The sequence below is a fragment of the Perissodus microlepis genome, chromosome 14 (assembly GCF_051167445.1).
Source record: "Perissodus microlepis isolate ML-2025 ecotype Zambia chromosome 14, ASM5116744v1, whole genome shotgun sequence".
In the NCBI taxonomy this organism is placed as follows: Eukaryota; Metazoa; Chordata; class Actinopteri; order Cichliformes; family Cichlidae; genus Perissodus; species Perissodus microlepis.
This window is the reverse complement of record NC_140474.1, coordinates 13,232,438-13,260,050: the sequence shown is the minus strand read 5'-3', so window position 1 is coordinate 13,260,050 and position 27,613 is coordinate 13,232,438. Positions and strand designations below refer to the sequence as shown.

The window sequence follows — 27,613 nt, the reverse complement described above, 5'->3', positions numbered from 1 at the left end:
CATAGCATCCACCACAGCAGTAGTGAAGTAAATCAAAAATAAAGAAGCTAAGCCTGCAAGCTAGTTCAGGCAGCTTGAGTTGCACAGCTTTTCATACATCACACACCAAACTCATCCTCCCTTATTGGTTTGTTTAAGCTGTAAATGTAGCGTGTCACTGCTGCTACCCCGCATCATTACCTGCTCTTTCAACCCCTTCACCACCCCAACATCCACCTGTAAGCTCCAAGGGTGATTCATACTCATCTCTGCCCTGTTGCTACATGTAAATACTGCAGGGAGCGAGGAGCTTGCAGACAGCACGCTCTAACTGTTGCTACGGGCCTGCTGTGATTTTGACCTTGGCGCTGTGTCTTGTTCTTTCTTCAGTAGTAGATGCCACCCACTTTCGTGAACCTGACTCTACTCAGCTATTGAGCCAAAGTACTTAAGACCAGAGAGAAGAGAGCTCCAGTGCCAGAGAGGCTTTTTTGGTTTTGAAGCTCGTGAGCTGTTTGTGTTGTTGGTCGTTAACCTTTTTAATTTGCGCTTTTGTTTAGTGACCACCTCCTGGGCTTTGCTATGTTTCTCTTCTTTTGAGTTGGATAGCAGCTCGTCCATCTCTGTCTGTTTAATTATTAATCAAAAGCTTTACTTTCATATTTTGCCTTCATCTCTCTTTCATCAACACTTTTTTTGTAACTTTACCTTTTTAGGGGAATGTAACACTATAATGAAGCTTATGTGTGAGTAATATCAGTAATCACTCATCTGCTGCTTTCCTGGGTCTATTACATCACTTCCTCTTTCCCACAGTGTCAAATTCAATACCAGCATCGCTATAGTCCATCTAGTCCAATCATTTTCTTGCATGTCTCTTAAGAGCCAATCATGTCTCTTTCGGCGTACTTTAAATCTCAGCGATCTTCTGTCACTCTGCCTTTCAGGCCCTTGCAGCCCACCTCCTCCTCCCCCATCTCTGTCTCACCCTGGTCACTCAGCGCCCCATCCACGCCTCCATCTTCATCTTCACCCTCAGCTATACTCTAGTGGAGTCCTATCATAATTCCTATCATTGTTCGGATAAACCATCCTACTGCGATGGTTTATCAGAGTCTAATCGCCAAACAGCTTGTTAATCAAATTCTGTATCTTAATAAATCATGTTCATTTTTTTCCAAGTGACCTCTCTTTATCTAACTTATTACAGCTTAAAAGGAAAGACTTAAACAGTTTTAACTTTGATGCGATTTTGAATCTAATTTACCAAATTTGAGCCAACAAAGTCAAAAATTAATCAAAAGTAACATTCAGCCACTATAAATATATTTTTTCTCTTCGTGAATAAAATGAATAAATGTAATTTTGCATTTTAATCAATAAACAACAATGTGCTTTCCTATAATTTTCTCCTTTTTGAAAAAAACAAATAATTAGATTATTATGGTAATTATATTTTTGCAAAATGTCATTTTGTGTGTTCTGGCAGACTAACTATTACAGAAACATAAAAAGAATGATTTTGATGGCATAAACCTTACACTGAATTTGCTAAGCATTTTATGTCAGTAACAATGTTTACCTTGAATATTTAATTCATCAAGAGTTGATATGCAACTTGAGTGTTACTGAGCAGTAAATATTTAGCTATCTCTCACTTGAGAAAGCATTAGTTCTTAATAGATAATAAATCGAGAGTTTAAACAACTTTAGTTAATGTGTTGCTGTGTCTCTCTTTGGGGCCGCATCAAGAAGAGCATCTGGCGGGAAAATCTGCCAAATCAAACATGCAGAACTACCCGCTGTGGCGACCCCTTACAAATGAGGGAGCAGCTGAAAGTAGCTTTAGCTTTAATTAGAACAACTTTAGCAATTAATAGTTTTGCATCACAACAAAATGATCATAAATAATGGCTACAGTGATTGTTGTTGGTGTAATAGTGTTTATTTGCTTATGTGATGAAAATAGCAGTGATTAATTATATATTGCTTGTGCATTGGCTCCGTGCAGTAGTGCTTTATGCATCTGCCAACCAAGTTAAAGATCTGTGATCTGATTTTGGGTGGAGACACAATTCCTTGTGGGGAAGGGCATCTGTCATTAGAATCCGCCAAATCAAACATGCTGAGCTACCTGCTGTGATGACCCCTTGTGAATAAGGGAGCAGCCAAAAGAAGCATTATATGCTGTGTTGTGTCCGACATCAACTATTAAAAGACTGTGATTAAATTCTGATGACATCAGAATAACAAGATATCTTATGTAGGATGTATTTATTTAGGATTAATAGATGTTAGCAAGAGTCTTTACTGAGCAGCGTGATCACTGTAACTCCTACGATGTTAAATGCTGCCACATAGTCAAAACCGCTGCAGTCTTTTTTCTTCTTTGGCTTCAGTCCTGCGATACAAGCAGAGAACTTTTAACGCAAACAGTTCCTAAGTCTGATCAAGAGGATGGTGCCTAAATCTGACCAAACAGCGAACAAAAACAAAGTGATTGAAAGCTAAACTAAAGAATGAGCGAAAAACGCAGAAACCACGGTCTCCGGGACCTCCTGGGTGACCCCAACTGCCCACTTATATGCTCATTCAGTTGATGCAATAATTTATTGCAAATGATAGTTGCCTGACTGAAATTTCATAATGATGTCCATTCGATGCTCTGTGAAGAGCAGTTTTATAATTATACACAGAATGTTAATGTCCTTGAGAGGGCTGCTTCATTTAAACCCAGATAATTATTCTTTCATTGTTAATGCTGTATTTCTCACATAATGTATTGTTTTTCTGCGAGGTGAGCTGACCCTCCGCTGGAAATCATTACAGCAATTGTGCCAGTGGACCAGCTGAGTCTAATTAGTACCAAAATATAAATGCAGATCTTTCTATCAGTTGTTTTGGACATTTTTGTGAGGAAACTATTAAGTGTCTCACTTCAGCCTGCAAAAGCATTTAAATCAGAAGCGAGCAGTAAACAACTCATACGTGTCGTTATATTAGCGATGACATTATAAACGCATACGACACGCTTCTCTGTGATTTCTGCAACCATCAGTTACAGAGCACATCAACGCTTATTTGGAGGTGTCTGCCATTTGGTGCATTTTCACTGACAACGAGTGCGAGATGCTGATGAGAGCAGTGAGACGCAACCAGCACAGTTAACACAGTGAAAGACACCCAAAAAAAAGATTATCTTCAGAGTTGAGTGCAGCTGCAGAATAAGGTGATAATTTTAATAAATTTCAGCTCCGTCACAAGAGCCAGCCTTTCTCACAGCACGCACAGACATTTGAATTATTGTTATGATAAAAACAAATTTAAAATGCTAGACCTGCTTGCAACTGTTGTTCAGCTTTAAGCCCCTACGCTTCAATAAATTATTCAAAAGGCATATTTAAAAGTTTGCTACAAAAAAGCAAAAACACGTTTTAAAAAATATTTCAAAAATGTAAAAATTGGCACTTATACCTTTAAGCTCCAGGTGAAACTGGACCCAATTAAGCAGCCATGTTTGTGCAATTAAATGCAAGCCATTAAGCAACTGTCACCGAGCGACACTACGCCCCAACCGACCTTCTTTTTATGTTATGAAGTGTACAGTATGTGCCTGCATGCTTCACTGACACGCTTGCTGTTCGCTCTGGCCGTGTCCTGGCTGAGAGCCAGTCTGCTGGAACTATCCTCAGACCGTATGAGATCATCCACCGCAGTGTTGACCTCTGGCTGACAGACCGCACAGCTTGTGGGCAGGTGAACTTCTTTAGATGACTTCAACTACAGCTAAAATATTGATGGTGGGTTGGGCAGTAGCAGGGTAAATATTTTTAGTCCCTCACTCATCATCTCCGTGTCCCCATTTTTTCCCCCTTTGTCAACCCCTTGATGCCACACTAATGCATCTCTTCTGTTCCATTGGGCACATTGGCATGGCAGATTTCCCCTGCCTCAGCGGTGCACCAGACCAAACCTTAATGCTCCAAGTTAGCTGAGCACCACTGCTGAGAAAAAGGATGAAGGAGGACGTGAATAAGCACATTCCAGCCAGGAGATTTAATTAAAAGACGGTTAGATGATGAATCATCTATTGCCAGTCAATTAATGTAAATGATGCTGCCTTTGCTCTGTCCTGCACAGGCTCGCTGACCTCCAGGTGGGGTTATAGCACAAAGGGGTTTCTGACTGCTCTTCCATCAAAGCAGAACACATTAGCATTTACAAACAAGCACCTTCATTAACATTACAATTACACACCGCATGAGCACATAATTACACTGGAGAGATACGCACCGCCTTAGAGAGATTGGTCTTTTTAACTCAGACTCACTTTAATTTTACAAACAGAAATGGAATTGCTGATGGAAATGAGGAAGAAATGGGTTACTATGAGGGCTGCGGGGAAGGTGACAGACGGTCAGAGATCACACAGGTATTTTATTCTCCACAGTTTTTTTTTAATATATAATTTCCATCTTTCCGTGCACACTCCGTCTTTCCTTCCGCTCCTTCCATTTAAGAGCAACTGCCTTTCAGAAGTCGCTTGTTACGTGCCCTTTCCAACAAATGCCTCATCCGCACACACCCAAACACATACACACCTTTACGTCTGCGATTTGCAACGTGCCATTTTCCATCAAGGTCAGTCGAGGTGTATTTCCCTGAAGTCTCTCTCCGTCCTTCTCCCATGAAATCTCGACTGAGGTGCCTCCATTTACACGGCAATACAGCTGTGCCGTTGCACCCCGAGATACGGTCTGATTGGCTGGGCCTTGGCGAATGATTGGCGGGATACGACCTGAAGGACCTGCCAGTTTGAGTGAAGAAGAGGCGGAATATTATGTTAGGGGTGATATCCTTGTTCCAATTAGATCACAGTGCAGAAAAGTCAAGACAGACAGATAACATTAGGAAGGCATATAAACGGTCTGCAGGAAGGACGACTTTATAAAGTCGCCAGCAGCTGGACAGCAAAGGGTAAAAATAATTAAGATGCTTAGTAAGCAGAAAACAATAGGCTGTATAAGGAGTAAAAGAAAGCTTAAATCTGGTGCTTACAAGCTGCCTGTGGGAAAACATTAAGCCTTCAATTCATTGCTCATCCAGCATGGGGTCTCCAACTGTGCACCATCTCTGTCTGTATGAGCCTCATTGTTGTGCACCTACTAAGTAATTAATATGTTTTCCCCTCATTAGCTGATGGTGCAGAACAAAGAATCAACCCCTCAGGTTTAAAAGTAACTGTACCTATTGAGGTCTTACCTCCCTCCACCTCCAGCAGTGCCTTGGTCAGAACACTTCCTGCTACACTGATGGCCTGGCAGATATAAAAGCCCGAGTCCTCAGGGTGGACATCTGTGATGGTCAGCTCTCCACTCATGGAAACAGAGTAACGACCAGACTGGGAAGGCGGCTGGCCGGGGAACAACAACATCTAAACAGAAAAATGCATGCAGCAAAAAGTAAATCAATGTTTTTATTGTCAAATCATTTACCTCAGCTATTTGAGTAAGTTTATAGAAAAGGAAATAGGACTAGAACAATTTCAGTCGCAATTTCCTGCAGCTCAAATTGGCTGTTTGAAATGGCTGGTTGTGTCTAAGGAAAACTTTAATGTGGACCCAAATAAAACTGAAAAACAATGCCAAAGCGTCATATTTAAAAGGCTATGTTCAGCATTTTTAAGCAGAACGCAAACTGAAATAATTGAGCCGCAATCACAAATTCCCAGAAATCCACTCATCAAAAGCATATGTTTTATTTTTAGATCAGTCTGTGGAAGCTTCATTCTTTCTCTTAGAGTCATGCACAAAAGCATGTACCGTAGTTCAGATTTTTCTTTTGCCAATGTTCTTCTCATACACTCCAGGACAACCTCACTAACGTTGCCAAAAAAGTAAAAAAAAACACACACACACTGATATCCCACTCCTCACCCTGTGCACCACATTCAGGCTTGGACACATCAGGACTTATATCGCGCCATGTTTTAGATTTTGGAGAACTCTAAAAATAGCAGCACATTTGAAAGTGTCCCAGAGGTGCTGATGGAGGTGACCTTGAAGTGGAGCACTGGCCACATTTAAGTCAGGTAAGATTTAAGAGCTTCACCAGTGGTGGTGGATGGCCTCCCTTTCCTGAGTCTGTTTTTGCCGGGCTTTCTTCCTGTTAAAGGGAGTTTTTCCTTCCCATGGTCACCAAGTGCTTGCTCATAGGGGGGGTCATCGGATTGTTGGTGTTTTCTCTGTATTATCATAAGTGTGCCTTGAAGCCACTGTTGTTGTGAATTAACGGAATCAAATTGAATTCAAAATGAATTTATGATCCCACCTTAAACGAATAACTCATGGACTCAAGTCCCTGAAAAATATTACCGATATTCATGTGCAGCTCCAGATTAGTTATTATTATTTGGTGATCCTGTAACTTCTCATGCAACACCACCATAAGATCAAAATGAAATTTGTCGCCGTGCCTAATGAATAAAAACCTGCAAAGCTAATGACATTCCCATCAGACTCAGCTCTGCTTGTACTTTTACTGCTAATTAGTACGTCTTCCATTAATTACATCCTCCCAGAGATGAGCTGTGGAGCCTTACTTTTAGTTGATGAATTATGTAAAGAATTAATAAATCATTAAAGTAAAACTGTTGTCAAATTAGTTTTGACACATTATTTTACATGTTTTCACCCAAATCCGGGGCTCAAACTATTAACTTCTAATGATAATCTCACATTTGAAAAAAGAAAAAACCCTGAAAGACTCTGGTTGTTGTGTTGTTTTTTGGGGGGGATGATGCCTGTGAAACTGACATTTTATAGGTATCCCATCTTGTTTTCCTGTAAGTGAGATGGATGGGAACAAGGGGGAGGGATGCATCAATCCATTCAGCCATCCATTTCATTCCTCTAAGAGGCTTAGACTCCAGTGGAGGGACCGAGGTTATAAGGCTACAGATAATCCCACATATACAGCCAAAAGCCCTACAAACAGCCAAGCAAGGCATCAACCTATCCTGCCGACTGAAGCTTATTCACAAAATCAGTAGCTCAACTTCCTGTTTGCTCTGTGGAACCTTTCCGAAAACACCTGAAGCTTCTCCTCCACTCCTGAGTCAGTGAACCCAGCTGCCATTAAGCAACATGGCATTTGTGGTCAGGAATAATGTGGAAGGAGGGCAGCATTCGTCTGCAATCCTGGCCTGAAGAAGCAATTTCCACACCTGGTGTGCTTCCTGGAAGCCCTCCTTCAGTCTCTTCTACTTTCTCTTCCCTCTCCCGTCGACCCCCCAAACCAGTGTGGCACGCAAACAGGAGAAAGATTTCTCGCCAACGCAATACTGCAATGTCTTCCAACTCTTTGTCTCTGCGCATATCTCTGAGCCAAATGCAAATGTGCTGCATTATCTCGCTCGCCTCTCGCTTATTTCGCCTGGAAAAATGTGTCTTGATCAGTGTGGGCAACTCTAAAAAAGAGGTGTCAGAAAAAGTAAGATTAAATCAGACAAAAAAACCTGCTCACATTGTGGTGAGTCATTCTCGCCTTTTAAACAAAGAAGGTGTGAAACTCTTGACTATTGATGTGATAAAGAATAGTTGAAGTAAAGTTTACAAAGAATGCGCCAAGTACTCATGAAGAGCAAGCCCGGGCTTGTTAGGGGAGCAAATGTATTTATATTCACTCATTTAGTGTCCTGGATGTCTCTGCTGCTGCAGTATTTAGCATTGGAGAGCGCCTTGTGCTTTGCTACAGCCTCTTACCTGGCTGCCCTCTTTCTGCCAGAAGATGGCAGGTGGAGGGTTTCCCGTGGTGCCGCATTGGAAGGTGATGCTCCTCCCCTGGGTGGCAATCTGGTCTCGGGGCTTTGTAGCAATCTGAGGTGGTACTGGAAGAGAAGGAGGAGTGTGACCACCCATTAAAAGCCATACTTGTGCATGAAATGGCCTGCTTTATGAACGCTCCCTTTCTGCTGAAAAGCCAACCCAATTTTCTCCTCTATAATTTATCAGTGGGAAAGTGTTCATTTAATTTGAATGGGAAGGAACCATTCTGAATCCAATATGGCAAACCATTTTAAAGACGCCAACACTATAGCAACAATATTTCTTTACTTCCCCCTTTTCCTTAGGAATGCAAACATAGCAAAATGGTAGTTTCTTACTCTTTGTGCCATCCATAAGGGCGCATACTTGCTGATTCGCTGTATTCGGCACATTATTTTCACAGCAGCAAACAAACTGCTTCTAAGCAGTTGTAGCTGCTTGAACCAGTTTTAAATATATATTCAATTTGGAAGCCAGGATGAGAAACTGCCAAAGAGGAACTCTCTGAAGACCTAAGTTGCTTAATGAAGCAGGAAGGAAGCAAACAGTTGTCAAGTAAATGTAGTGAAGTAAAATAAAGTAATATAATAAAGTGGATCTATAAAACGTAATGATATTGAAATACCGAGCGTCTCTCGATTTAGTTATTTTCCAAAACCGCTGTTAACCCCGAGCTGGATCGATAAAGCGCTCGTTAGCTCTTAACGAGTGAGATTTAAGAGTCTTTTCTTTGACCTTCTGAGTTTTTTGATCTGTTGCTACATACTCATCATCATCGCCCTCTCGTCCTTAATGAGAAAAATCACCTCCATGTCCTCTTAAAGAGAAAAAATGGGGAGGGGGGGCATGAAAGAAAATCATGGCAGCAAAAGCCAGCGTCATTCTGATGACATTTACTGAGTTATTTTGGGAAAGGTCTGAGAAGAGCTGCCAATTTCCAGCTTGGGTCAGATCACCATGTTATCCACATCATCACATCCTCTGTAGATTTACACTGACCACTGCATTCTGCCCCAGCCTGAATAATTGGCTCTCACTTCCCACCAAATGGGAAGCTTCTCTAGCCTGGATGCATCCTCTCTACAAATCTCTGCATAGTGCATATGGTGCATATGTAGCTGCACACACACACAAACACACACACACACACACTCGTATTAGGGCGCACAAATGCATATTTGGCTCAATACACAAGAGAACTGAGTCATCTGTGTCCTGTCTTAATATTCTCACCGAGGGCATTTTCCCAGCCGCAGAACATCAGTGTTGTGATGATCTTTCTGTGAAGTTTCTGTGAAGTTTTTTTTCTCTTTCTTCAGATGTTATAATGTCTTTCAGCAGATCTGATGTGTTAGTCACATATAGCATAAGATTGCTCTCATTTATTTCATATTCACTTTGGTGCTACTTGTGGCTGTTTTTTATCATGGAGTCTTAAAGTGACTCTAAACCATTTTAAAGATTTTATGTAGATTTTGAATAAGATTTGCAATGTATATCAGTTTAATTCTGTAACTCCTGTTTTAGTTAGAAGTCTAGCAGCTGGTGCAAAGTAGTCCGTCTGGGAGAAAGGATATTGGGAATATGAGCTCTTGGCTTTATGTCCCAATTAGAGATTTAACTGTGTGTTACTGTTGTCTAGCTGAAACATGATAGTTCAACTGGTTTAAATCTATTTTTAAATCTCTAGCACTGTGTTGCCAGCCAGCTTGTTGGTGCAAAAATTCTATTTTATGCCTGTCAGTCTTTGCTATCTTTGCCATTTTTTCTAAATTCACATAAAGATATGAGAAGATGTAATGTGTTTTTGCAGCAGGTTGCAAGCAGCAAAGTGCCTAAAGATACTATTTTAAATCGGTTCTTCAAAATCTCTGTGCAGACATGTTGTTGGTTTCCTTGAGTTTGGTGCCTTTTTCTGCGCTTAAATGATTCATAGGTCAGTGTTAAGGTGCTTCTTTCTTGGTCAGTTCCAAGGACTGGGCTGAAAATGATTGAAAAATCAACCAGTGTCCAAAGAAAACCCTTGAATGACCTTCAGAAAGCCTGGAGAACTGATGCACAAGACCACTTTCAAAATATTACAGAAAAATCTGGCTCTTTCAAAGCAAAATATAAAGACATGAAGGGTACCTTTTGCAAGTACTGTGTGTCCTTTACTGGGGTTTTATAAAGCAGAAATAAGAAGGTAAGTTTGATCTGGACCTGATTTATTGAGAAAATAAGCCTAATGATGTCGTATTGATGCCATCAGTCTTATCCTGACTAAAGGCCAAAATTAGAAGCTTACACAAAAAAACAAATTCATAAAAAAGTTGGAATTTGAGGAGTATTACATCAATGTAATTATAGTTTGTGGAGTATTCCTTTATAAATGCATTATGGGAAATGTAAGCAACATTGTTTTTGAAGCTTGACCCAAATTAGGCGCTTGACAAAAGCACAATAAATATCAAGGTAATTTTGATCTTGATGGTCAAAAGCTTGATGCATCTCCACCAAACATATTGCTAGTACTAAGTCTAATGATAGAATATTAGTTTAAGTGCTCTGTAATAATGGATGAGGTCAAATACGTTGTTATTTCAGCCTCAGTTTAGTTGTAATTAAAAGCCTTTCAGCTGCATTTTGAACTCCTCCAGCTGCAAAAGAGAGAAGGATTTAGAAATTATGGTGCCACACTCTTCTCAACACAGCAGATGTGTGTTTGATAGGAGTCCTTAATCTGCTGTACATTAAGTCACTGTGTCTGGGGCTTACTTAATGCCTGACTGCAGCAACAGGCATGTTGTCAACATGTCAGTACCTAATGGAGGAACTCATTTACACCATTAGACATTTAGAGTTGCTTTTAAAAACCATTAAGAACGTCATACAGAAAATATTTTTTTCTAGACAAATGAGCAACATAAATGCCCTTCTGTGGAGAAGAATTAGATGGAAAGTGAACTCACAGAGCCGGCCGACCGGAATGATGATAGAGTTTGAAACGGAGAGAGATGGAGAATTAATGAGATGGATGAAACGCTGAGCAACTAAACGGAAAGTATAGCATGTAAAAGCACAAAGAAACAAAACAGAAAAGTGTGAACAGAAAACCACTTGGTTCGGATTTCATTTACACTGAAAAAGGCATTAGCGGATGAAGTCGTCTGAGACTATTTAAACCAAGACACCGAGTGAGTGAAAAGGACGAGGAGGGAGGAGGGAGATAAAGAGACAGGAAGAGAGGAGGTGGGGGAGTCATGTCTTATTAATATTGAGACTGCTCTCTGGCAGTGAGTTAACCCACACATCTACCAAACATCTGTCAAATGGCGTAATCCATACGGTTTAGCATAAGCTCCTGGCAGCACCGCTGGACAGGGACTGATATAACACAGTGAGCGTTGGACATCAAGTGGGAACAGGCTTTGCATGATGCAGCTGCCATGTGACTCTACCTTATACGTGAAAATGGCCCTGAATTGAGAGCTTTTTTTATGCATGTCTAAGTGTGTGTGTGTGTGTGTGAGTTTGTATACAATATGCATGATGTGCTTCTCACCGTGCACCTGCAGCATGGCCGAAGCCTCTGTCTTGCCCACACTGTTCTCTGATGTGCAGGTATACGTCCCTTCATCCTGCTCTTTCACGCGGAACAAACGGAGGTTGTTGCCGTTGCGGATTTCAAACCTGTGAATAAAAAGCGAGTTAATGAAAGATCTGGCAGATGCATAGCAAAATAAATAAATAAGTAACCATACTAATCTCCACAAAGTGAAAAATTCTGCCAGTGGTTTGGGGTAATGGAATTTCTTGTCCTTAGAAGGATTTCTTTGCTATCAGGTGGCATTATCTTGAAACCGGTGGAACAATGTGTCTTATCTGCTTTAGATATTGTCACAGGCTCCAGGAAAATGACTGAAACTGATGAAAATCAACTAGAAAGAAATGAGATTACCTCAACACATCGAAGGATTTTTCACTTGGTTTTGTACAGGCAGTAGATTAAATATAAAGACAGAGCAGAATTATTTATATTATGTACAGTGTAACTCTCTTTGTCTACGCAAGGCGTACAATTACTGAAACACAAAGAGTAAAATCTGCTTAAAGTCCATTTATTTCATGGATCAGTGAGCAACCGAAGAAAGAAATGAAATGGAAAAAGATGAAAGACAGGTAAAAGTCAAAGATAAAAGACAGAAAAGCTCTTTGCAAACATGAAACAACAATCTTCATCATCCTGTCGCCAAGTGGACAAATAAACTCTTACACCGCAGTCACCGTGACTTTGCTTTTTGTGCAGGTTTTGCCAAAATTGTTCAGGACATACATTTACGCATTTGGTCTCCCATTAATGGATAATACAGTATATGGACACGTTTAATGAGACATATATGAGTAGCATTTTAAAAAGACTCTTACACCAGGCTTATGTAGGGATCACCAAGTTTAAAGTAAGACTTCCCAATTCACAGAAAAATCACAGAACTGTCATACTTAATATGAATATTTATTCATTTATGAAATGTTACCGACTATCACATTTTGCTACAATCCCCAGTGTGTGCAGGTCATGTTCAATATAAGAATATAATAATTAATAAATCAAGGGCCATATGTTTGACACAGTTTTGTGAAACTGTTGGAAAATAGTCAAAGCCAGTTAGCTTTCCCCCATTTCCAGTAACACATCCCTTTAGTGGCTGCTATCACAAGCTTCAAATTAAGCTGTAATCTGTAAAAGACTCTAACAGCAGCAGCCATTGTGGAGCAGGACTGCATTAACTCACTAAATTGAAAATAAGTAAGTAAAATTATATCTACATAAAATATGAAAATTCTTTATTTGAAGTTCATATCTCTGCTGTTTAAGTCATTATGTTTCAAAATAATAGAATTATTTATCAGTTTTGGCTAAAAATGATTATTATAGTGCCATTACTATAAGAAAGCATGAAACTTCTCCCCATAAAATTCTTTCAGTCTTTTCATTTTTTATGAAGTTTTGAAACAAGATGTGACTAAAGTACCGACTTTCATCACTAATTCAAGGCGTTTAACAAAAACTGATCAAGAATTAAAACTGGTTTTTACACAAAATCCACTTTTTTCAGAGGCTCAGAATTAATGTGACAAACTAAAGTCTAGATTTCATGGTCACCGCCAAACGCTGTGTTTCCTCCCTTAAGATGCTCTGCCAGGCCTTTCCTGCAGCCGCCTACACTCGCTGCTTGTTTGTGGGTCTTTCTGCCTTTGTTTCTGTCTTCAGTAACTGAAAAGCACGCTGTGTTGGATTGGGATCAAATGGCTGACTTAGCCATTGAACATTATCCCATTTCTTTGGCTTGAGAACCTCTTGGGCTGTTTTTGCAGTATGCTTTAGACTAGTATTCATTTGTACTGTGAAGTGCGGCTCAACCAGTTTTGCAGCATTTGGCTGAATCAGAGCAGAAAGTATATCTCTGTACACGTAAGAATTCATCCTGCTACTTCTATCAGCGCTCACATCATCAGTAAACATTAGTGATGTTTCCACTGGCAGGTATACGGGCCTATGCCTTAAAACTGCCTCCACCATGTTTGACAGATGATGTGGTACGCTGGATCAGACCGCCAAAGTATGCTTCTTCATACTTTTCTCGTCCGGTCATTCTGATACATCTTGGCTTCATCTGTCCACAGAATTTTTTCAGAGTCTAATCTGGCCTTGCTGCTCTTCCTGTTGAGTGTAACCAGTGGTTTATTGTTCTCTGTATTTCCATTCACAAAGGCATCTCATTGCAAACTTGACATGGACAGTCTACCTTTTGATTTAGTTGGATTTTCAGGGAAGTAATTCCTCAGTTCCATCTGTGGTCTTTCAGTCCATTTAGTATTTCTAAGGTGGCCAGTTTTTTTTTAAGAATGTAGCAGAATGTTGATCTGGCCACTGCTAAAGTTTTTGCTGTCTCTCTTATTCTGATTTATTTTGTTTTTTTAAACTTTGCCTTCCTTCACTTGGATACACATCTCTTTGGCTCTCATGTTGATAGTTCCAGTGAAAAGATACCAAATGCAAGATCATTACTTGGAATCAATTCCAGGACTTTTAACTGCTTAATTTTTGATGGTATAACAACAGAGCCGGCCTCATGTGGCCATGGAAATGCTTGTCAGTAAATTATCCAGCCTCTGAAAAATGGAGAAGTTTTAATTCCTAAACACTTAATTCAGTACTTTTGTCAATCCTGTTGAATCAAAGCTGAAAACCTGCAGTTCAATCACAGCTTGATAGTTTGATTTAAAAGCCACTGTGGTGGTGTGCAGAGATAGTTACAAAAATTGCAATTGTCCAAATAGTCATGTATTTAGTCATGTATTAGATAGATAGATAGATAGATAGATAGATAGATAGATAGATAGATAGATAGATAGATAGATAGATAGATAGATAGATAGATAGATAGATAGATAGATAGATAGATAGATAGATAGATAGATAGATAGATAGATAGATAGATAGATAGATAGTTTAATGATCCCACAAGGGAAATTGTTGTGTTACAGCAGCATGATAAAGAGTAAAGATGGTACAGTCGACAATAAACAACAAATAAACAACACAGGTGGGTGCCACAGGTGCCTTATAAAGGACCTTTACTATGAGATAGTGCAGGGATTTATATATATTTCTACAAGAGTGATTAAAAAACAAAGATTGCTGAAGAGAGTAAAAGTAGGAATGACTTGTAAGAGAGAGGTGTTCATAAATAATATGAACACTATAAATCTGAGAAAACAGCTGCATGAAGACATAATACAAAAGTCTGTTTGGGATCTTATGCCTGACTGGTGTGATCACCTGTCACAGAATGAACGGTGTTATACGGTTTTATAGAGAACGGTAGGAATGATTTCCCGATGTGTTCATTATGGCAGCGAGGTGGAATCAGTCTGAGGGGGAAGGCGCTCTGCTGCCTCAGAAGTGTGATGTGACGCGGGTGTGATATGTAACAGAAAGACACGAGTTAATAAACAGCTCCTGCACATATTTACGTTTTCTGGGGCACGTGTGTTAACACAAGAGTGCTCTCAGGCTGTGTGTGCATCAACAGTCTGTCTCTCTATTTGTCTGCGGTCATGCCCATCAGCTCACCTCCCGCGGGGAAGCTCTCCTTCTTCTCGCCGCCATCGCACAGTAGGAGCGGGATCCCCGTGGACCTCACATAGAAAGTCAACAGTCTCTTCCTCCATGACCACCTGGTTAACAGGCCTTCGCACCAACACGGGGCGCTCTGCTAGACAACAGATGCCTTTAAACATGACCACTTTATGCTCTTCGAAGGACTGACTACGTAACTGTTTGAACCTCACCATACACCACCAGCTCTGCAGGATCACTGTCCCTCTCGCCAACCATGTTACTGCCCACGCAGACGTACATGCCTGCATCGCTCTTCCTGGTGTGAGAGATCATCAGTTTGCCACCACGCATCTGAAAAACACAATGGCAGCGATTAGCGTTCAGCATCCCCTGAGTAATCACATGATTAGTTATGTTTGCACTGATGCAAAGATCATTAATCACTCATATTCAAAACACTGTATGAGTCACTGTAGGTGTACGTGTATACGTTGCTGTGATGTTTATTTTCTATCTACATTCTTATGCGTGAGGTTCTCAGCACAGATTTACTTGAAATTAAGTTCAGTTTAAAGCTCCTGCTTGAGCTACTGACGTAAACAATATCTTTCATCCGCCTGTGACTACTCACAGTTCCAAATCTACTTTTCAACACCCAGAGATTGTGTCCAGCTGTTGTTTTTACACATGAGAGGACAGAAGAAAAGCGACAGCAGAATCAGAGACACTTTACGCTCTGCAGCGTACGAAGGTGTCCACATTAAATGATAGTCAACAGAAACTGTTGTCAGTCTGAATTGATATCTCTCCCACCTGTACAACAGAGTTTTCCTAGACCATTTGAGGGAATATTTATCAGTCCTGAGGAAAGAAAGAAAAACCAGAATCTATCCACACAGGTCTATGCTCACAGTTGTACACGTTAAAGTTTAAATTAATTTTGCTTGGTCATTTTCCTTTTTGAACACCTCTTTAACCTTAAATTTTCAACTTATTCCTACCCCACGTACTCAAACACTGCCAATTGTATGTAAAGTCTACCTTTGCAGTATGTAGTGACTCTGTAATAAATCACAGATGTTTATTGTTTTTTTAAACTTACATTTCAGGCAAAAAAAAAAAAACTGATTTGATGCTAATATATATATATAATTTTTTAAGTAAAATAATGAAAGATAGATCACAGATTTTAATTAAGTGTGACTCAGTCAGAAGTGAAACTGTACCTTTGTGAACTATTTTCAGAGATGGATTCATACGCATTTGGAGCACTGCGAAGTACTCACATCACTAGAGAGCATGTGGGATTAACTCAAAATAAACTTCAGGGCTCGTGTTCATTTCAAATGTAGGTCTCTATTGTATTTTTAATAGTTTTTGGCAACAATTGAGCCCCACAGCACAGACCAATAATATTTATCACACTTCATGTATAAAGGCTATGGCCATTATTAAGTACAGTTCGATGTTGGTTTTCATTGGATTTATATCCAGAATTATTGATCATGGATGTTAGGAATTGGAAACTACAGTAGGTCTATAATAAACGAATCAGTAAGAAAGTAACAGTAAGGAAATAAAAACATTGTAACTATCTTTGTGCCTCGGTACCTTTCTAGAGAATTTAGTTTAGCAGGTTAGTTTAGCCACATTTGCCAACCAAGGATCAGATCACTGTGCCTCTGGCTGCCACCTGATCCACAAAGCACCAAACTCCTATGACTCCTCCTTCAGCTGGTGGCCCACAGGACAGCCCACAGGTACGTCTTTCTTTCTCGTGGGTATACCAATCCCTCCACCCCAATATTCAGGAGCTCTGTCATTTGGGAGAGGCTCAGGGTAGAGCCGCTACTCCTCCAAAAGGAGCCAGTTAAAGTGGTTTAGGCATCTGATTAGATGAGGTGGTTGAAGCGTGTCCTAAAGGGAGGAGACCCCGAGACAGGCTCAGGACATGCAGGAAAGATTGGATCTATTAGCTTTGAAGGCCACCTGAAATCCACCGCCTGGGGCACATGTTGAATCATCATAATTTTGAGATGTCCGCGCAGCCCCTCGTGATCACTGTCTGATGACAAAATCCAAAAACCAGACATCCATCTTCCTCTACTTCTTCTGCCAGGGAGGTTGGTATGATGTTTTTGGTTGTTTGTTTAGCAGGACAACTGAAAACATTCTGGAGTGAGATTTTTACCAGAGGTGAGACTGCATCCAACTTAAAACTGGTTAACCGTTTGAGGTCTGAGTCATCATTGGTGATGGGCAGAACTCTAACCCTAGGCACACAGGCTTAAATTTTTGTTTTCTTTAGTCACTCCCCAAAGTCTTTGCAATCAGAGAACAAAGAAAATCATCATTCTTACTTACACAGATCAAAAAATATTTACAAAAGAAAGTAAATTTTGGCTTTCTCCCAAATATATGGTTAGGTTTAGGTTACCAGCTATGACTACTTTGACCTCTGAGGGTTAGATTTTGGAGATGATCCAGAGATGTAAAGATTAATGCAGTAGAGTTTATCGGGTTTACAAATCGCTGTATTTTTCGCTAAAAATGAACGTTTTTTCTAATGATTGTTGAACTTACAGTGACGCGCTCATCTTTGGTGCTGACTCGGACATTGTTGCGTTTCCAGGACACGGTGGGCTCGGGGTGACCTCGTGGAGGTACACACTCCAACACAGCAGGCTCACCGGCAGCTACCACCACGTCACTCGGGGCCTGCCGGAAATCATCTCTCAGGACTAAAAAGAAGACACAAAGAAATCTAATTAGCTTCAGAGGGCCCTGTATGAGTAATGTATTTAAAACAAGGACTGGAAATCAGACTCACAGATCAGCAAACAGGCACACAGCCATATAACCAGTATCAACAAATGAAGCACCAATTTGTCTTGGAAGTAATTAAGGCTGCTTTCTCCTAGGTGAACCATCTTTCTGCTGAGAGTTTTCTGAACACATTTTTTTTTATAGAGAAAGTCAATTATTGTGTCTGCATGTGCCTGACTGCTTACATCCCCAGCATTGTCCTTGTTAGTCTGTGCTTGGTTTTAAAGCCTGCATCCTACTCTGATGTCTCTCCTGTCAGAACAGATGAATAATGCACATCTCTCATTCCAACATGGAGTAAACAAATAACAGCACATTCATAATTTAGCCCGTGTGCAGGGGAGAGAAAGAAGAAAAACTGCCTCTGAATCAACGAGAGGATTGTGTCTCTGATTCAAGAGCTATCTTACAACTCTTCAGCACATCTCTGAGTCAAGAGAAATCAGCACCAACCGAGCAAAGCCTTTCCGCTCGTGTCATTTCTAAAGTTTGAGCTCCCGCCACCCTGTGGATGACGACAGAACTTTGACACGGCGACCTCTGATATCTTCTAATCTTGTGCTGTGATTGACAGATGAAAGCCTCAGTGAGAGCTGCGAACTGAACGCTCTCAAGAGACCTGCTGTACAATTGAACTGAATTGACAGGCTCGCATTTTCAATAGACACAGTCCTATAGGATCCTTTCTGAACCAAAGTATATTATTCCAGTATAATCAATCGGTCTGCTTTTACACGGTAATGAATATTTCATCGATCTTTCTGAGGTGCAAAGATAAAAGATCTTGGCCTTTTCTGCCAATCTTCACTCAATGACTGCCTTTGCAGCAGACCAAACACAAATCATTTAACACCTCTCTGCTGGCCAAGCGAGACATTTGGAAAGGGCTTTTTTTAAGTCTTTACAAGGCAAAACAAGTGTAAAAAAAAGAAACGTGAGTTCACTTGCTCCAATCAAGTGCTAAGAACTGCAGTTCTCCGAATGTCCGCTGTGGCTGACTCATCAATGATAAGAGCCTTCTTCTGAATATCGGGCTATTTCTGGCTCTGCCCAGCACTTAGGGTTAGGGTTATTGATTTTGGCAAGTTTAGCCAACACTCCAGCAATGAAAGCCCAAATTTGCCTTAGAGTAGGGGTGGCCAATTTTCCCAAATCATTTTCTCAAGGGGCCACATGAGAAACTGGCACTGCTATGGAGGGCTGCACTAATAAGCTGAATTCAATGCTGCTCGATATTAATTGGTTCTATTTATAAACTGCTAGTCGATGTTACAATTAGGCCCCTTGGGAAAATTAATTACTCACCTCTGCCTTAGAGTCACAATTGCTAAAAACTTGCTTATAGCTTTTTCAAAATAAGTGTCAACATCAGTGTTGGGCAAGTTACTTTGAAAAGGTAATTAATTATAGTTACTAGTTACTTCTTCAAAAAAATAACTGAGTTAGTAACTGAGTTACAAGATTCTAAAAGTAATTAATTACTTGAAAAATAACTATTGCGTTACTTTAAAAAAAAAAACGTTTAACCCTCTGGGGTCCAGGGTATAATTGGCCATTTTTAACTACTTTTGATTTTCCCTCCACATTTTACCTTTAAAAACTATTTACTTTGCCTTGTTTGGTTTCATTCTTTTCAGCACAACCTCACGTGTCTGAATTTACAGTTATGTTTTCATTTTGACACACTGTACTAACACAACTGATCTAAAATCATACAAAAAACATAAAATCCGAGTAGAAAAAGTTATATTTTGACTGTAACAACCACAAACATGTTTAATGAATCATATTTCATAACTTTAAATACAAATATAAATTGTCAATTTTAAAATCATATGCACAAGTTTTGCAAACAAAGTTATTTGCATCCATTAACTTTTTACCCTTTTTAGAATAACCATTTCAAACTATTTACAGAACAATCAGCTGTTCTGCATTCAATAAGCTGCCACACAAATTATTTGTGCCACTCCAAAAAATAATTCCTGTCCACTGTAAAGGAGAACATCACAGCCTGATAGGTCTAACAGCAGCAGGTGTATCACTCCTCCTGTTTCTGCCTGGAGACAGCAGTCGCCTCATTGTTCTGACACACAACACAAAACTATCCACAACACTACACACTAACTACACAAGACAACACATCAACTACAAAGTCTAAACACGCTAAACGTCACAAATCTCTCACATCTCAAAACTCGCTCTCTCTCTTTTTCTGCTCTCTCTCTCTCTCTCCGTCACTCCTAAAACTTCCCCTGTTTTTTTTTTCTCTCATAAGCAGAGTGCTTGCTGCGCTGTCCTTAGACAGTAAACGCGACTAAGCTATTGAGGAAAAAAACAGAGTCATGTTTATCATGAGGTGTTGTGCTAGACTGTGGGCCTTTCCAAATTATGCGTACTTGTGCGTACTTGCGTTCTCATGTACTCGTGATACGTCATCAGTCGGAGACCAAGTACTGTTCCAATTCGAGTACGTACTCCCGTGAGTACGTACTCGCGTACTTGAGAATTGAGAAAGGGCCAGTGATCGTGATTACCGTCCGCGGGAGCGCGCGCAGCTGCTTAAAGCTGTAGCGCCCATTTACTTGTAGCGCCCAGTTACTTGTAGCGCCCAGTTACTTGTAACGCCGTTATTCCCATCACTGGTCAACATACAGTTAAAGTTGAGTGTCGAGCACTGGTAGCATCATTGGCTATATTCATTAGGTTTAAAGTCTCCATTCATTAGGTGGTTGACATCCACGAGTAAACCACTGGTGGTTGTCAAGTTGTTATGTATTTGAGAAACAGTGCTGCTCTGCAACATCCTTAACTCTGATGCAATGGTAGAGGAAAGTTTGCCTGCTGCAAGTCAAGAGGACATAATATCCCAGTGGCCATCACTTGCATATCAGAGCTAATCTCGCTTTTTTTAGAGGTTATTTCAAAAACCTTTGGTCATTTGTAAGTATTTGCAATCCCGCTATTAGAATACTAAAACCCTCTTATCTCGGTTGAAAATATTTTGCCTCTTGGATTGTTAAATTAATACTTTTCAAGGTGTTTTTTTCCCATTTGTTCAGAATTATAGCATAACACTTTTGCAATCTTTTTCTACTCCTGTTATTTTTTGCATGAGTGGCTCCATAGTAGTAGTAGTTCACACATTCACTTAACAAGCAAAAAGTCCCCCATTCAAGGAGAAAAGACACAAATCCCTTTGGGGTTGTGTCATGAAAGGCAGCTACTGTAAAGATCTGCCAAAACAAACTTGCAGAGCTAAAAGTTGCTTTTCTCTGTGTTTTTAAAGATTGCTTCTGGTTTATTAACTTGCAGAATAAAACATTTTCAGTCTGGACCTAAAATAAGCGTACCTTGCTATTCAACAGCTTCTTAACGAAATATAATTATGTGTGTGGGTTTTTGTTTTTTTTATTATACTACAATATTAATTTCTTTAATCTGAAGTGACTTGCAGCTTTTTTCACTTGTGTGAAAATTAAGATTGGCAGAACTTTAAATTTCCAATAAAACTGGTTTTCACTGTAAACTGTTGAGCTGCAGAAAGTGGTATATGGAAGCTAGTGGCGTCTTTAGTCACTGAGAATTGTGACATTTCTGTAAGCCACCTTAAATCGACTTGCACTTAGTTTATTCTCAGCCAATTACTCTGAGTACCTGACTAAATCTATGCAACATTAATTATCCACCAGCATGCCTGACAGGTCCGTGTCAACATGGTAGCCCTGGCCTTTTAATACAGCATCAATATTCAGATCCACTGGGCTTGAATAAAATCTCATTTGAAATCACTTTATCGCAGCTGTTTAAAGACGGAAAATCATTTCTCACTCTTGTTCAACAGGCACGATTGTCTTGGGGTAATCAGCAATAAATATTCAATACTTAGTCAAGTGCCAGACGGTCAATTCATTTACCTTCTCTGCCCATCTCTCTTTAACTCAGGCTGTATTGTAACTAAATAGCATTGAAAACAAAGAGGAAGTTTACCCTCTTTACCGACTGAAATCATTTTTTTTCCCCAATTTCTTTTTGTTTCATGCTACGAGATTTGAAGTGAGAAGTCTTTTGGAAATTAAGACTTCTGACCCCTTTGACATCATCAAATTTCTCATTTACCCTCAGTGATATACTAATTATTATTCACAGTCAATCAATGCGGTACAGAAGCTCTTTATGTATCCACGGACCAAAGATCTGCTACAAAGAAAAATACCCTCCACAAAATTCCCAACACAACAGTTGGGAACTTCAGCAAAACCAAAAGCAAAGAAAGAAACACAATATTATATATAGACCAAAACTATCATGTGTGTAGATACAATATATACATGGTGTTTAATATGAGGTATGGCCGCTTCTCGATGCATGGACTGTACAAGCTGGGTGGCTCTGTTGTCGCGCTTCATTCATACTGTGGATCATTGGTTGTGTCTGCCTCTTATTAGTGCACCAACCCAGCATCTTGGATAGGAAGCATATAGGGACTAGCTTTGCTCTTGATCCAGAAAGGTCTGCAGCACTCTGCCAGTGTGGCCTGGGCACAATATCCTGCTGCAGGGCATGGTCTGTGGCAGGTCGCAATCTAGTCATGACCATTATGTTTTTTAAATGTGCTGTTTGAATTTTGTTTTCGTGTTCCTCAACATGAATTTCCCAATTATTTTGTGTCCCCTGAACATCAGTATAGTTTCATATGTACTCATTAACAGGCAAAAAAATGGATGTTTGGTGGAGGAGTAAGCTCTGTTGGCTTTCATGCCTGTTACATAAGTTCAAGTCATACTTTTTTTTTTTAACAAATGTGCAGTTCGGTTAAGTTTAGCTGTTAAACGATTTGGTTAGATTTAGAAAAATACAATACGTTTTCACTTTGTTTAAACCTTTTTTTTTCCCTTGTTGCCATGCAATCATCTCTCGGCTGCTTCTGGAAACCTGCTTCTGACACAAAACATGTTTCCTATTGAAATGCATTACTTATAAATTTGTGTTCACTTACATAAAAAGTTATTATTCATGTCCATGAAGCTGAAAAAAAAAGTTTCATTTTTCATTTCACAAACTGACGTGAGACCGAGCAGGAAGGGCACAAGTTCAGGTTGGAGCACCCCACCTTGGTACCTCTGGTATCACTAAGAGCAATCAGATCAAAGATGGTATTCTCATGAAAATAAAGGCTCCAGTAAGCTTTCTGTTTTCTTTTTTCCCACTCCTATGTGGTATTGACAATGGTATCAAGTATTTTCTTTGGTATCAGCAACGACTTTGAAATACTGGCATCATGACTACTTTTGGTCTGAGTCTACTGCTTAAAAATGCAGTAAACTGAACAAATTCTGAGGCGTACGAGTGAGCTCATTTGTGTCCAATAAACAAATTACCAATCCCACCACTGAGTAAAAGCAATCAGCGTGAATTGAAAACTACTCACAGAATATGTCTGGGTTTTCTAAGATATTAAAATGGATGGCGTACAACCAAAAACGATATTCCTTACAACAGTCTGTTCATCAAATAACCCTGAAGCTGCTCACTTGGCTGCCTATTTCAAATACTTTGCAGAGCTGAAGGGCTAATTGAAAGTGCTGCATTATTTTTAGACTTCAGTCTGTAAGGCCTGGTGAGATAGGAGTGCTGAGGCCTTTGTTTCACTGCCACAGTAACTGAAGTGAAAAAGTTATGGGCAAGGAGCTAATCCCTGAACTGTACACATGCACACACACACACACAGACATGAGTTCGCACAGAAAGCCCATGCACGTACACACCTTTAGCATTTAAGTCCTAGAGTCCCCAGGCACAGTCTCACAGAAAGTGGGACATTTGAGGGTCGAAACGAACGCCAGAGAGCAGAATTTCTGCCATCATTACCCCCAAACACTACAACACAAGCTCTGAAATGTTCTTTGAAGCTGTGTTCAAGTTAATGTGATCCTTCCTTGCTCCGACTTTAAAGGCTGCCATGCCAAACAGAGTTTCCCATGGATGTTTGTATGCAATGACGGTCCCACCACGAAATCGACAAACTTCTTCAGAAACACAGATGAACCGCGTCTCCTGAGGGGCTGCTGTCCCTAATATAACTTCTCAGACATAATGCGACTGGGTCTAGCAAGCAATCTTCCAAACCAGGCCCCACACTCTCTCCTCTATCCATTCACACTGGGCTCAGACAAGCAGTGTGGTTACTGCAGGGCAGTTAAGAGCTGACCCTGCCTCTGCTGAGACAAATCCTCATATTCCCCAAGGCACTTTCTGAGAGCTTAAACAATACCAAAGCAGACCTAAATGACTTTTGGTGGTATATTCTTTTATGTGCTGAGTATTCCAGGAGCGCCCGTTCATTTCAACTACTTTAATATTTCAGGGATATACAGATTAAGAGACTTAATCTCCCCGAAAATATTCATCACTTGATTTTTAAGTGATATTATAGACTTGAGCAGACGAGAGCTAAACACTGCAGAAAGGCCATCTGTTAATGTTTTTTTTGGAAACATGAACAATAGCGATTAATCATATGAAAATGCCTTTCTATTGCATATTGTATATGGATGACTAGCACTCCATGGATTCTTTATATGCAGCGGCTGAAAAAAAGCAACACATGACGCGTGAGTGTGACAGACAGGAGAGTGGGGGGGGGGGGGAATCTGCAGAGGTTTCGTGCAAAACATGAGGTGACAGCGAGTGTGGGAAGGAGACACAGTAGACAGCATTGGCCTTGACAGATGTGTGAACGCACAACTAGCTCTGTGTTTTCATGGCTGACAGGTAGGAGGGTGGACAGAAGGGTAAAAGGTCAGCAGCAAGCGCACATTTTGGAGAGTTGCAGACGACCCGCTGCTTGACTTCGATTGTTCTTTTATTCCGGAGAGCAGAAAACCCGTTAGGGAGGTGGTCTAATCCCATTGCTGTGATACTGCCCTGTCATAGCTAATGGAGACTTTGCCTACAGCGAAGAGAGATTGCTTTAATCCACCCATTGTCTGATGGTGTTGATGGGTGATGAGAAGGCACTCCAGGGCAAACAGCCATTATGACAGACTTGGTCATAAATCCTTCCATTTTCCAAAAATGCAGTGCTGTTTCAATTACAAATCGGCACTGAGTGAAGACATTTTTGCAATATTAGTAATCCCTGACAGGATTCATATAAATCATGCCAGTGGTTCATATTTGCACAACTGCATATTAAAATTTAGCCTGACTGATTTCATGCACCAAAAAACAAATATTCTATAAACTGTATTCATCAGAGATAATACCTGCACATTCTTTATGCTGAAAGGAAAACAGAAAGCAGGAGCAGCCAAGAAGCAAGCTGCAAACAGAACTTTGGTTCCTTCATAATCCCTCATCAGGAGTAAGAGGAACATCTGGCTCTAAAGCCTTTTAAGCAAGTTTTATTTTTTTATTTGTCCTACTTTATTCTAATCCTGGCACACCATGTGACTTTCTCCTTGCCGAGACAGCCAGACATTCACATTCATGATTTCTAAATAGGCACAACTACTACTCCCCCCCCCCCCCCCCCTGTTTTTCTTTCTTTCTTTTTTAAGCAAAAAAAGCTGCTTTGGAAGAATAAGGGAATGGATTTCAGTCCACTCCTACCGTCTCATTATTCTGGTTTTTCAACAGGCAGGCAGGGCAGCCGGTTACTGGCAGCACTACAGTGAAAAGAGATGGAAAAAAGGCAGAATTATGACTGCTGTTGGCATTTCGCAGCTGTGCACGTTCCTTACTACAAGGTACTCTGGAAGAGAGCAACAGCAGCTACACAAAAACCATAACTTTTGGACCACAGGTGCAAAAAATGCATAGTATAATATAAAAATAATTAGTTAAACAGCAAATTTGCATCAAATAGGAATAGTCCTGAAGACAGAACTCTAAATTTTCAGATAATTTTAATGAATTATGGATAGATCTCATGGTTCAGTGAAGCCAGCAGTCATTTCTGCTACACTTTACATATTCATCTCTTTTGTGTGAATCAAGGCCACAACTTCTTCTTTTTTTTGCCTGTCCCATGTGGTTCTTTAGCCGTCAGAATTGTTGTCTGAAGACCAACAAGGATACCCAATGGATTTACTTTGCCAAATGGATCATCACGGCCTTGCCGTATTGGTCAACCTTTGTTGTTATTGTTTATTTTATTTTATTTTATTTTCAGTTGTTACAGATGGGACAGACATGACTGAGGGATAGGAAAGGGAGAAAGAAAGATGAAGGAAAAGAAAAACAGAAGGGAAGAGGGACAGTGAGAAAGGGCACTTAAAAAGAGAAAGAAGAGAAAAAACATCTCCTGGATCACCTGTTGAGAGAAAAAGAAGAGAAAACAAGCAACAAAAAAAACCAGAGCAACATACTAAACACAACACCATTACGTTAATCTAGCTAAGTGTAAACAGCAGTAAATACTAAATATTGAATGTTGCCAATAAAGGTGTAGTTTATGTCTATGAACAGTGAACACCCGTGTGCACACCTGTGTGGATCAGCGCGCTTGTATTCAAAAGGTTTCCCCATGTAATGGTCTGCTAGAGGATGTAGGGAGCCATAGCCCCGTCCCCCAGGGCATGAAGCACACTGTTCCAAAAAATAGTAATGTCAAAGTATCTTACTGTATATTTTACAGTTTTGTACTGTCTTTCTAGAATATCATTAAATTTACATAAGTAGACTGTGATTTTACATGTCAAAGGTAAAATAACATAACATCACTGTAAATATAGTAAAACACAATTTACTTGTTTTGTAAATATATTTTTTGTACATATGCATATTTAGATTGTAAAAATACATTCAGAAATGTATCATAATTTCACAAATATCTGTCCGTTATTTGAAAGATCGAACTGTTGAATTCAAATATAATGCTATGGAAAAGTATATAACATGATTCCTATAAGCTTGTGTTACATCACATAAGTATTATTATCATTGCTGTTTAGGACGATCGTGGCTCAAGAGTTGGCAGTTCGCCTTGTGATCAGAAGGTTACGGGTTCGAGCCCCGGCTCGGACACTCTCGGTATTGTGTCCGTGGTCAAGACTCTTCGCCTACTGGTGATAGCCAGAGGGGCCGATAGTGCGGTATGGCAGCCTCGCCTCTGTCCCAGGGCATGCAATCCATTATTATTTAAACCAACTGTTAACTGTATATTTCTGTACATTTACGTATTATGATTCATATTGCCACATTCATTGACCTTGTTTATAGGTAATTTCATTGTTTGATCACGTTAAAATGTTCCTAATTTAATGTCTAAAAGCACTTGGAAAAAGCAGAATCCCATGTAAAATTAGCGCAACAAACTCTATTTTCATTACTGAAAATAACTGTATTTTCATGGGAAAGTTATTTTCTGTTATTTTACGGTAGTATTTTGGTGCCCCAGCTGCCGGAATATTACCGTTTTTTTTAAGATGTTTTTTTTAACAGTGCAGGCATGGAGGAGATCCAGCCTCCAGACATCCAGAGGCCCCAGAGTGTGAGAGCCCAAGGAGGACCACCGGAGGGGCATCCGTGCCACCCTCCTGGGAAGAGCCCCAATTGAGGGGTCACCCAGTAGCCACGGAGCAGAAGCCAGAGGGGGCTGCAGTGGCGTACCCGCCGGCTCTGCCGGCAGCCAGCTGTGCCAGAGTGAACCGAGCCGCAGGCCCAGAGGCTGGAGGCCCGAGGGCCACAACTTCAAGTGTTCTACTATAGAAACCTCTTTCTTAGAGTTTCTGTGGAAACATGAGCTCTGCAAAGAAAACCTGTTACATCTTAAAATGGCTAGTAGCTAATGTGATCAGGCCTTTTTCTTCTACTGGAAAGCACTGCAACAACAACAATGGGGTAATGACCCAGAACAGTTTTCAAAAGG

General features: G+C 40.2%; 1 protein-coding gene across 4 annotated transcripts in view; it reads right to left on the bottom strand.

Moving 5' to 3' along the window:
* LOC146373553 (roundabout homolog 2) overlaps positions 1-27,613 on the bottom strand; it is a 67,791-nt gene that overhangs the window by 21,398 nt on the left and 18,780 nt on the right. For 2 of the 4 annotated variants that reach the window (XM_084950030.1, XM_084950032.1), the window contains exons 3-9: positions 17,497-17,654; positions 15,144-15,264; positions 14,926-15,067; positions 11,350-11,477; positions 7,743-7,867; positions 5,242-5,413; positions 4,581-4,786 (exon numbers count right to left, since the gene is read on the bottom strand). In XM_084950030.1, the coding sequence (XP_084806156.1) occupies positions 4,581-4,786; positions 5,242-5,413; positions 7,743-7,867; positions 11,350-11,477; positions 14,926-15,067; positions 15,144-15,264; positions 17,497-17,654 (1,052 nt within the window). The remainder of the gene's footprint in view (positions 1-4,580; positions 4,787-5,241; positions 5,414-7,742; positions 7,868-11,349; positions 11,478-14,925; positions 15,068-15,143; positions 15,265-17,496; positions 17,655-27,613) is intronic. The other 2 variants (XM_084950031.1, XM_084950033.1) reach the window with 1 other exon arrangement.